Source organism: Primulina tabacum, chromosome 2 (genome assembly GCF_025594145.1).
Source record: "Primulina tabacum isolate GXHZ01 chromosome 2, ASM2559414v2, whole genome shotgun sequence".
In the NCBI taxonomy this organism is placed as follows: Eukaryota; Viridiplantae; Streptophyta; class Magnoliopsida; order Lamiales; family Gesneriaceae; genus Primulina; species Primulina tabacum.
This window is the reverse complement of record NC_134551.1, coordinates 46,585,413-46,597,471: the sequence shown is the minus strand read 5'-3', so window position 1 is coordinate 46,597,471 and position 12,059 is coordinate 46,585,413. Positions and strand designations below refer to the sequence as shown.

At 34.3% G+C, this 12,059-nt stretch overlaps 2 protein-coding genes across 2 annotated transcripts; both read left to right on the top strand.

Moving 5' to 3' along the window:
- Positions 1-3,407: 3,407 nt before the first annotated feature.
- LOC142532908 (5'-adenylylsulfate reductase 3, chloroplastic-like) lies at positions 3,408-5,931 on the top strand. The gene is made up of 4 exons (XM_075639458.1): positions 3,408-3,596; positions 3,693-3,848; positions 3,946-4,072; positions 4,747-5,931. Exons 1-4 carry the CDS (start codon positions 3,524-3,526, stop codon positions 5,777-5,779), a joined length of 1,389 nt encoding a protein of 462 aa, XP_075495573.1. The 5' UTR covers positions 3,408-3,523; the 3' UTR covers positions 5,780-5,931.
- Positions 5,932-7,909: 1,978 nt separating this feature from the next.
- Positions 7,910-10,403, top strand: LOC142532884 (5'-adenylylsulfate reductase 3, chloroplastic-like). Its single transcript, XM_075639420.1, has 4 exons — positions 7,910-8,099; positions 8,196-8,351; positions 8,449-8,575; positions 9,239-10,403. The coding sequence occupies exons 1-4, from the start codon at positions 8,027-8,029 to the stop codon at positions 10,269-10,271; spliced, it is 1,389 nt and encodes a 462-aa protein (XP_075495535.1). The 5' UTR covers positions 7,910-8,026; the 3' UTR covers positions 10,272-10,403.
- Positions 10,404-12,059: the final 1,656 nt, after the last annotated feature.

Genomic DNA, 12,059 nt, shown 5'->3' with positions numbered 1-12,059 from the left:
TATAAGAAAATACTTGAGTTTCAAGTAATATTAAGTGACTTTTGATTGCGTCATTTGTGAAGTTAAAATATGATACCTAAATTGGTACAAAGAGTATCTAATTAGAGTCTACAAATATATGATTTTACTCCCTAAAAACTCATATCCAATTATTTGGGGATGTCAAAATATAGTTTGATAATGACATTCATGAAGTAAAAATTTGATACCTAAATTAATACAAATAAGACATAATTCGAGTTCACGTACTTGATTTTATCCTTTAAATACTCAAATTCGATTATTTGATTATGTCAAAATATATAATTTGAAATTAATATTGAGTGACTTTTGATAATTAGATTTATAAATTAAAGATGTGGTAACTAAATTGGTACAAATAGTACCTAATTCGATCATATATATATATATATATATATATATATATATATATATATATATATATATGATTTTACCTTTTTAAGACTCAATTTTGATTATTTTAGCATATAAAAAATATAATTTCAATTAATATTGAGTGATTTTTGATTTGTCATTTGTGAAGTTAAAAAGTGATACCTAAATTGGTACAGATAATATCTAATTCAAGTGAACAATACTTGATTTTACTCTCTAAATACTAAAATTCAATTAATTTTTTATGTCAAAATATATAGTTTGAAGGTAATATTTAGTGGTCTTTGATAATGATATTCGTGAAGTAAAAATATGATACCTAAATTAATACAAATAAATCTAAAAAAATATAGTTTGAAGTTAATATTTTTTGTTGGTGCCATTACCAAAGGCCACTCGATAATATCCATGGAGTCGAATTAGGTATTATTATTATTAAATTAAGCATCATATTTTTACTTCACGAATATCATTATCAAATGTCACTCAATATTAGCTTCAAACTATTCATTTTGAAATCCCCAAATAATCGGATATGCATATTTAATGGTGAAATCAACTATTTGTAACTCGAATTATGTTTTTCTTAAACCAATTCAGGTATTATATTTTTACTTCACGAATGACACCATAGAATATATTAACTTCAAACTATATTTTTTGAACATCATCAAATAATCAAATTTGAGTCTTTAAATGGTACAATCAAATATTTCGTGACTCGAATTAGGTATTATTTGTATTAATTTAGGTATCAATTTTTTACTTCATGAATATCATCATCAAAAACCACTGAATATTACCTTCAAACTATATATTTTGACATAAAAAAATTAATTGAATTTTAGTATTTAGGGAGTAAAATCAAATATTGGTACACTCGAATTAGATACTATCTGTACCAATTTAAATATTACATTTTAACTTCACAAATGACACATCAAAAGTCACTCAATATTACATGAAACCATATTTTTTTATATGCTAAAATAATCAAAATTGAGTCTTAAAAGGGTAAAATCAAGTATATGTAAGATCGAATTATGTAATATTTGTACAAATTTAAGTACCACGTCTTTAATTTATAAATCTCATCATCAAAAGCCACTCAATATTAACTTCAAATTATATATTTTGACATCATCAAATAATCAAATTTGAATATTTAAAGGATAAAATCAAGTATGTGGACTCGAATTATGTCTTATTTGTATTAATTTAGGTATCAAATTTTTACTTCATGAATGTCATTATCAAACTATATTTTGACATCCCCAAATAATTGGATATGAGTTTTTAGGGAGTAAAATCATATATTTGTAGACTCTAATTAGATACTCTTTGTACCAATTTAGGTATCATATTTTAACTTCACAAATGACGCCATCAAAAGCCACTTAATATTACTTGAAACTCAAGTATTTTCTTACACATTTGAAGTATTCAAATAGACAAATCAAATATTTGGAACACCAAAATAGGTACTTTAAAATAATTACTTTATCAGTCAAAATAAGTATTTTTTTTCTAATTTCATGATTAGTGAGAAACTGTGTGTTTTTCAAAAATTAGATGATATGAATAAGTCATCATAACACAATTTCAATGAAAAGACTAACAATTACATAATTTATGGTGATTTATCGAAAATCCAGTATTTTTTTTACACATTTGGAGATTCAAAGAGCAAAATTAAGCATTTGAAACTTCAAAATAGGTACTTTATAGGTCAAAATAAATATCTAATCTTATTTCATGATGAGTAATGAACTATGTTATTTTTATAAATAAATTGACATGAATAATTTATCATAATGTATTTTTCATGAAAAGACAAACAAGGATCGAATTTGTGGTGATTACTCAAAAATATATATTATTATACATTTGGAGTATTCAAATAGCGAAATCAAGTTTATGAAACCTCATAATAGTTATATGTCAAAAATTTATAGGCTAATATTCTTTTGGTAATTTTTTTTTTAACGAGAATATTCCTTTGGTATTAAATTCCACCACAAAGGGTAGTGGGCAGTTAAAATAACCAAAATGAAGACAAAATCCACGTTAACTACGATGATTCGTCATTTAATTTATAATTGTCGAGACGTCATATTTGAAACTTCGGCCCCCAAAACAAACTTGCCCCCTCCTTGCGTCGAAAAGCAACTTTGAATTGACTATGTTAATTATCAATATATTATTAATTTTATTACTAAGTCTTGTTATCCGAATTTTTATTCGTGAGACGGATTAACTCTAATTATATTTACAAAAATAAGTAACATTTTTTTTACATAAAAGTAATAATTTTTTTACGAATGACCTAAATAGATGATCCATATAACAAAATTGACTCGTGAAACTGTGTCACAAAATTTTTTTTTTTTAATTTTATCGGATAAGGCTCTGTAGCATTGGATATAATTACTTTTAGCTATGGTATCATCGGAAATCAAGGTGATGATTTATTTTACTCGAAATATTAATTCTATTTCAAGACCCATTGTTATTTTGGTCATTGAGTAGGTTTCTTGGGAGACGATTTCTTGAATTTTTATCTATGAGACATGTCAATCATAGCGATATTCACAGTAAAAAGTAATACTTTTAGTATAAAAAGTAATTCTTTTTCATGGATGACCCAAATAAGAGATCTGTCTCATAAAATACAACCCGCGAGACCGTCTCACACAAATTTTTACCTTAATTTATTTTTTTTCTGTCACGCTAACATAATACCGACATTACATCGATATCTTTCTCTTTGAAAAAAAATTATAATCATCAAAAATTTTAAAAAATATACCACTAACTACTAAGACTAAATTTTATCAATATAAAAAATCAAAATAATGGAGAGTCAAACACAATTTTGACCACGATCGAAGCAGATTCAATCATTGTCCGTCCATCTCACGCCACGTCGGGCGTCCAGGTTCAATGAACCTGCGCCGGCCGCCTCCTCACGGATCACCCCGCCCCATTATAATCTCTCTATCCGTCCCCCCGTTTCAAAAATTCACCCCACATTTTCCAGAGATCAAAACTCAGACGAATTTCTTATTCAACAGTGAGATTCCGTGGATTACTGATAAATACAGATAGCAGACCACTGCATAAAGAGATGGCTTTTGCTGTTACTTATTCATCAGCAGTTCGTACCTCGTCATTATCTCCTCCGATTGACAAGCACGGAGGTAACCGTAGCATGCATCGATTCTTTGTCCAACCTTTATTTGTAACATTTTTTTTTCTTCTATAATCTTAATATCTCATTATTCTGTGTTCTGCAGCTGCACTGTTCTATTCATTTCAACCGTCGGAAACGCCGCATGTCCAATCAAATGCCGTGAAATTCTCACGGAGAAGCCGCACCGTTAAGCCGTTGAACGCTGAACCGGCGAGGAATGATTTGATTGTCTCCTCAGCGGCAAAGTTGTCCGCTCGCGGTACGTAATTAATTACGGAGTATTTTACTTTCTGCATTCGAAATTTTTTTTTTAATTGAGTGACGATCAGTTATGCCCTTCTTGTATAATATGGCAGAAACGGGTGAGGAAGTTGTAAAGATCGACTATGAAAAATTGGCTATGGAGCTTGAAAATGCTTCGCCTTCGGAGATTATGGACGTGGCACTCGAGAACTTTGGAAACGATATCGCAATTGCTTTTAGGTATCAAACTTACTTCGAAATTGACGAGTGCAAGTTTGATACATCATACAAACCTTAATACATACATATATATATACATACATATATATATATATATAATTGATTCAATTTTTTTTTTTAATTTTAAAAAAATCATCCTTATTGATTTAAAAAAAACTTTGCAATGGGTAATTAAATATTGAGTAATAGAAGCATTTATTTGAATGAAATTATTGTAAAATCACATTTCGATTGGTTTAAGTTAACAAGAAATTTTGATGTTTAAATAATTGTATAAGTCGTTTTTTCATTAACTTTAGTTGAAATGTATGCTCGTAAGTTTTAATCTCCATCTTATGCCAAACCTAAGAAAGTTCTACTACTCACATATAGTATTATTCTTAAACTTGCCTAGTAACTTGTATGTTTTTTTTGCCCCAATTTTTACGCGAGAATTACCTGTTTTTTTACACGTACTTGGGATTTTCTTATGTTGCTTTTGGCTGAAGGTACTGTAAATGTATTAAATATTTTGGGAACTATGAATCTAGATTTGGTCGGATATTGTTCTCTGTTTCATGTGGAAAATGAGTTAGCCAATTTCATCCAAGTTTGCTCAACCAAACTATCTAACAGATTTGCGTTCAAAAAAGAAGAAGAAAGAAAACCACTTAACCAATTTCTATATTTTTCAGTGGTGCAGAGGATGTTGCTTTGATTGAGTACGCATATTTAACTGGTCGACCATTCAGGGTTTTCAGCTTAGATACAGGGAGATTGAACCCAGAAACATACAAATTGTTCGATGAAGTCGAGAAACGGTACAGCATTCGAATAGAGTACATGTTCCCGGATGCCACTGAAGTTGAGTCCTTGGTCAGAAGCAAAGGGCTTTTTTCTTTCTATGACGATGGCCACCAGGAGTGCTGCCGAGTGAGGAAAGTTAAACCTTTAAAAAGGGCTCTCAAAGGTTTGCGAGCATGGATAACAGGCCAGCGTAAAGATCAATCCCCCGGGACTCGATCAGAAATCCCCATCGTGCAGGTTGACCCTGTTTTTGAGGGCTTGGGTGGTGGGATTGGCAGCTTGGTAAAGTGGAATCCTGTTGCAAATGTTCAGGGAAATGACATCTGGAGTTTCCTTCGGGTCATGAACGTGCCAGTAAACTCGTTGCATGCTCAAGGTTTTGTCTCAATAGGATGTGAGCCGTGTACCAGGCCGGTACTACCTGGTCAGCATGAGAGAGAAGGAAGGTGGTGGTGGGAAGATGCCAAGGCCAAGGAATGTGGTCTCCATAAAGGCAATATCAAAGAGGATAATTTGAATGGCACTGGAAATGGTTCCATTCTTGTCAACGGCACCGCCGCCCACGCCGATCTTTTCACGACCCCAAGCGTCATAAACTTGAGCAGGCCTGGAATTGAGAACCTGTTGAAGCTGGAGAACAGGAAAGAACTGTGGCTGGTTGTGCTCTACGCACCTTGGTGCCAGTTTTGTCAGGGAATTGAGAGCTCATACATGGAATTGGCGGAGAAGTTGGCAGGTTCTGGTGTTAAGGTGGCCAAGTTCAGGGCGGATGGAGATGAGAAGGCTTTTGCGCAACAAGAATTGCAGTTGGAGAGCTTTCCCACTATACTTTTTTTCCCCAAGCATTCACGTCCTGTGAAGTATCCGACGGAGCAGAGAGATGTTGACTCGTTGATGGCTTTTGTGAATGCTCTTCGATGAAGGGATTGCTCATGGATAAGTTATATACAAGTATATGGCTTTGACTTGGTTTTGTTTTTCTTGTTTCTTTGTGTCGGTTGGGTTGTCACTGTTAGGCAAGATTTTTAATGAGGTGGGACCCACATTAAAAATAAAATAATATAAATCCACAATCCCACGTCAAAAACTTTACAAAAACTGAACGAATTAATTGGTTATAAATAGAGCTCAATTCTTTCAGTTAATATATCCCAAAATCAAAAACTTTTCAGTTTTAATAAAAAGAGAGTGCATAGAAAAAAGAATGTATTTTTTTTTAGTGCGGGAATTCTCTTGTGTGAGTTAGAGAAATTATTTTCTCGATATACTCGGGTTTGGGAGTGTGAGAAATATTGAGTGTATTGGTGTATACACTTGTTGTAATATTTCTTCCGGTTATAAAAGTTGCAGTAGCTCCGTGGACGTAGCCTATTTTTGGGTGAACCACGTAAATCATGTGTTCTTGTTGATTATTTTATTCCGCAATATTATCATTGTGGTTGGCATCGCTTCGGGGTAATTTCTCAACAACTGGTATCAGAGCCTTGTTGTGAAAATTCTTAAGAATTCTGAGTATGCTCTGTGGTTGCAGCTTTGTCTGATCTTCCTCATCAGAAAAGATTTTTTAGATTTTTTGCTAATGACTTATTCATATCATCTAATTCAAAAATTAGATGATATGAATAAGTCATCATAACACAATTTCAATGAAAAGACTAACAATTACATAATTTATGGTGATTTATCGAAAATCCAGTATTTTTTTTACACATTTGGAGATTCAAAGAGCAAAATTAAGCATTTGAAACTTCAAAATAGGTACTTTATAGGTCAAAATAAATATCTAATCTTATTTCATGATGAGTAATGAACTATGTTATTTTTATAAATAAATTGACATGAATAATTTATCATAATGTATTTTTCATGAAAAGACAAACAAGGATCGAATTTGTGGTGATTACTCAAAAATATATATTATTATACATTTGGAGTATTCAAATAGCGAAATCAAGTTTATGAAACCTCATAATAGTTATATGTCAAAAATTTATAGGCTAATATTCTTTTGGTAATTTTTTTTTTAACGAGAATATTCCTTTGGTATTAAATTCCACCACAAAGGGTAGTGGGCAGTTAAAATAACCAAAATGAAGACAAAATCCACGTTAACTACGATGATTCGTCATTTAATTTATAATTGTCGAGACGTCATATTTGAAACTTCGGCCCCCAAAACAAACTTGCCCCCTCCTTGCGTCGAAAAGCAACTTTGAATTGACTATGTTAATTATCAATATATTATTAATTTTATTACTAAGTCTTGTTATCCGAATTTTTATTCGTGAGACGGATTAACTCTAATTATATTTACAAAAATAAGTAACATTTTTTTTACATAAAAGTAATAATTTTTTTACGAATGACCTAAATAGATGATCCATATAACAAAATTGACTCGTGAAACTGTGTCACAAATTTTTTTTTTTTTAATTTTATCGGATAAGGCTCTGTAGCATTGGATATAATTACTTTTAGCTATGGTATCATCGGAAATCAAGGTGATGATTTATTTTACTCGAAATATTAATTCTATTTCAAGACCCATTGTTATTTTGGTCATTGAGTAGGTTTCTTGGGAGACGATTTCTTGAATTTTTATCTATGAGACATGTCAATCATAGCGATATTCACAGTAAAAAGTAATACTTTTAGTATAAAAAGTAATTCTTTTTCATGGATGACCCAAATAAGAGATCTGTCTCATAAAATACAACCCGCGAGACCGTCTCACACAAATTTTTACCTTAATTTATTTTTTTTCTGTCACGCTAACATAATACCGACATTACATCGATATCTTTCTCTTTGAAAAAAAATTATAATCATCAAAAATTTTAAAAAATATACCACTAACTACTAAGACTAAATTTTATCAATATAAAAAATCAAAATAATGGAGAGTCAAACACAATTTTGACCACGATCGAAGCAGATTCAATCATTGTCCGTCCATCTCACGCCACGTCGGGCGTCCAGGTTCAATGAACCTGCGCCGGCCGCCTCCTCACGGATCACCCCGCCCCATTATAATCTCTCTATCCGTCCCCCCGTTTCAAAAATTCACCCCACATTTTCCAGAGATCAAAACTCAGACGAATTTCTTATTCAACAGTGAGATTCCGTGGATTACTGATAAATACAGATAGCAGACCACTGCATAAAGAGATGGCTTTTGCTGTTACTTATTCATCAGCAGTTCGTACCTCGTCATTATCTCCTCCGATTGACAAGCACGGAGGTAACCGTAGCATGCATCGATTCTTTGTCCAACCTTTATTTGTAACATTTTTTTTTCTTCTATAATCTTAATATCTCATTATTCTGTGTTCTGCAGCTGCACTGTTCTATTCATTTCAACCGTCGGAAACGCCGCATGTCCAATCAAATGCCGTGAAATTCTCACGGAGAAGCCGCACCGTTAAGCCGTTGAACGCTGAACCGGCGAGGAATGATTTGATTGTCTCCTCAGCGGCAAAGTTGTCCGCTCGCGGTACGTAATTAATTACGGAGTATTTTACTTTCTGCATTCGAAATTTTTTTTTTAATTGAGTGACGATCAGTTATGCCCTTCTTGTATAATATGGCAGAAACGGGTGAGGAAGTTGTAAAGATCGACTATGAAAAATTGGCTATGGAGCTTGAAAATGCTTCGCCTTCGGAGATTATGGACGTGGCACTCGAGAACTTTGGAAACGATATCGCAATTGCTTTTAGGTATCAAACTTACTTCGAAATTGACGAGTGCAAGTTTGATACATCATACAAACCTTAATACATACATATATATATATATATATATAATTGATTCAATTTTTTTTTTTTAATTTTAAAAAAATCATCCTTATTGATTTAAAAAAAACTTTGCAATGGGTAATTAAATATTGAGTAATAGAAGCATTTATTTGAATGAAATTATTGTAAAATCACATTTCGATTGGTTTAAGTTAACAAGAAATTTTGATGTTTAAATAATTGTGTAAGTCGTTTTTTCATTAACTTTAGTTGAAATGTATGCTCGTAAGTTTTAATCTCCATCTTATGCCAAACCTAAGAAAGTTCTACTACTCACATATAGTATTATTCTTAAACTTGCCTAGTAACTTGTATGTTTTTTTTGCCCCAATGTTTACGCGAGAATTACCTGTTTTTTTACACGTACTTGGGATTTTCTTATGTTGCTTTTGGCTGAAGGTACTGTAAATGTATTAAATATTTTGGGAACTATGAATCTAGATTTGGTCGGATATTGTTCTCTGTTTCATGTGGAAAATGAGTTAGCCAATTTCATCCAAGTTTGCTCAACCAAACTATCTAACAGATTTGCGTTCAAAAAAGAAGAAGAAAGAAAACCACTTAACCAATTTCTATATTTTTCAGTGGTGCAGAGGATGTTGCTTTGATTGAGTACGCATATTTAACTGGTCGACCATTCAGGGTTTTCAGCTTAGATACAGGGAGATTGAACCCAGAAACATACAAATTGTTCGATGAAGTCGAGAAACGGTACAGCATTCGAATAGAGTACATGTTCCCGGATGCCACTGAAGTTGAGTCCTTGGTCAGAAGCAAAGGGCTTTTTTCTTTCTATGACGATGGCCACCAGGAGTGCTGCCGAGTGAGGAAAGTTAAACCTTTAAAAAGGGCTCTCAAAGGTTTGCGAGCATGGATAACAGGCCAGCGTAAAGATCAATCCCCCGGGACTCGATCAGAAATCCCCATCGTGCAGGTTGACCCTGTTTTTGAGGGCTTGGGTGGTGGGATTGGCAGCTTGGTAAAGTGGAATCCTGTTGCAAATGTTCAGGGAAATGACATCTGGAGTTTCCTTCGGGTCATGAACGTGCCAGTAAACTCGTTGCATGCTCAAGGTTTTGTCTCAATAGGATGTGAGCCGTGTACCAGGCCGGTACTACCTGGTCAGCATGAGAGAGAAGGAAGGTGGTGGTGGGAAGATGCCAAGGCCAAGGAATGTGGTCTCCATAAAGGCAATATCAAAGAGGATAATTTGAATGGCACTGGAAATGGTTCCATTCTTGTCAACGGCACCGCCGCCCACGCCGATCTTTTCACGACCCCAAGCGTCATAAACTTGAGCAGGCCTGGAATTGAGAACCTGTTGAAGCTGGAGAACAGGAAAGAACTGTGGCTGGTTGTGCTCTACGCACCTTGGTGCCAGTTTTGTCAGGGAATTGAGAGCTCATACATGGAATTGGCGGAGAAGTTGGCAGGTTCTGGTGTTAAGGTGGCCAAGTTCAGGGCGGATGGAGATGAGAAGGCTTTTGCGCAACAAGAATTGCAGTTGGAGAGCTTTCCCACTATACTTTTTTTCCCCAAGCATTCACGTCCTGTGAAGTATCCGACGGAGCAGAGAGATGTTGACTCGTTGATGGCTTTTGTGAATGCTCTTCGATGAAGGGATTGAAGTTATATACAAGTATATGGCTTTGACTTGGTTTTGTTTTTCTTGTTTCTTTGTGTCGGTTGGGTTGTCACTGTTAGGCAAGATTTTTAATGAGGTGGGGCCCACATTAAAAATAAAATAATATAAATCCACAATCCCACGTCAAAAACTTTACAAAAACTGAACGAATTAATTGGTAATAAATAGAGCTCAATTCTTTCAGTTAATGTATCCCAAAATCAAAAACTTTTCAGTTTTAATAAAAAGAGAGTGCATAGAAAAAAGAATGTATTTTTTTTTAGTGCGGGAATTCTCTTGTGTGAGTTAGAGAAATTATTTTCTCGATATACTCGGGTTTGGGAGTGTGAGAAATATTGAGTGTATTGGTGTATACACTTGTTGTAATATTTCTTCCGGTTATAAAAGTTGCAGTAGCTCCGTGGACGTAGCCTATTTTTGGGTGAACCACGTAAATCATGTGTTCTTGTTGATTATTTTATTCCGCAATATTATCATTGTGGTTGGCATCGCTTCGGGGTAATTTCTCAACAACTGGTATCAGAGCCTTGTTGTGAAAATTCTTAAGAATTCTGAGTATGCTCTGTGGTTGCAGCTTTGTCTGATCTTCCTCATCAGAAAAGATTTTTTAGATTTTTTGCTAAGGCTAGAGAAGTGATGGCCGGAGATGATGGATCGGGACCGAGAATCAGCAAGTTCGACGGAACAGATTTTTCGTTCTGGCGGTTACAGATTAGAGATTATCTGTATAGCAAGAAGTTGCATCAACCTCTATCAGGAAAGAAACCGGAAAAGATGGAGGATGATGACTGGAAGCTTATTGACCGACAAGTGTTAGGTGTAATACGATTGACCCTAACGAAGAACGTGACACATAACGTGGCCGAATCAAAAACAACGGAGGAGATGATGTCCATTTTGTCGGACATGTACGAAAAGCCATCGGCAAATAATAAAGTATATCTCATGAAAAAGTTATTTAACTTGAAGATGAGAGAAGATGCTTCGATGGCTAAACACATCAATGAATTCAACACGATTGTTTCACAGCTAACATCGGTTGAAATTAAATTTGATGATGAGATTCTGACACTTATTCTTTTGGCGTCTTTACCAGACAATTGGGAACCGATGCGGGCAGCGGTTCGCAACTCTGTTGGAAAAAGAAAGCTACAATTCAATGATGTCAGAGATCAAATTCTTGCTGAAGAAGTTCGCATGATGGATTCTGGTGAAGGGACATCATCAAGTTCTGCTCTAAATCTCGAGAATAGAGGAAGGGGCAGGAGTGGCGAAAATAGTTTTAACCAATGGCATGGTAGGTCCAAATCAAGAAATGGAAAATACAAAAACACATTTGAAAAGAATGTGAAGTGCTGGAGCTGTGGTGAGACTGATCACTTGAAAAAGAATTGCAAATCAACAAAGAACGACGTTAATGTTGTTACTAAGGAGGTACATGATGCTCTATTACTATCCATGGAAAGCCCGGTTGATTCTTGGGTTATGGACTCGGGAACTTCGTTTCATACCACTGGTATTCGTGATGTATTCGATAATTACATTGCGGGAGATTACGGAAAAGTTTTCCTGGCTGATGGAAAACCTTTGGAAATAATTGGTATGAGTGATATCCGGATGAAGATGACAAATGGATCTGTCTGAAAAATCAACAAAGTAAGGCATGTACCAAAGTTGACACACAATCTGATTTCAGTGGGACAGCTTGACGACGAAGGTCATAAGGTGACCTTTGGTGATGGTTCCTGGAAAGTGAAAAAG

Coding starts and splice junctions, on each gene's coding strand:
- LOC142532908 (XM_075639458.1), top strand. CDS start 3,524: ATGGCTTTTGCTGTTACTTATTCATCAGCAGTTCGTACCTCGTCATTA. Junction 3,597..3,692: donor TCCGATTGACAAGCACGGAG/GTAACCGTAGCA, acceptor TGTGTTCTGCAG/CTGCACTGTTCTATTCATTT. Junction 3,849..3,945: donor GGCAAAGTTGTCCGCTCGCG/GTACGTAATTAA, acceptor ATAATATGGCAG/AAACGGGTGAGGAAGTTGTA.
- LOC142532884 (XM_075639420.1), top strand. CDS start 8,027: ATGGCTTTTGCTGTTACTTATTCATCAGCAGTTCGTACCTCGTCATTA. Junction 8,100..8,195: donor TCCGATTGACAAGCACGGAG/GTAACCGTAGCA, acceptor TGTGTTCTGCAG/CTGCACTGTTCTATTCATTT. Junction 8,352..8,448: donor GGCAAAGTTGTCCGCTCGCG/GTACGTAATTAA, acceptor ATAATATGGCAG/AAACGGGTGAGGAAGTTGTA.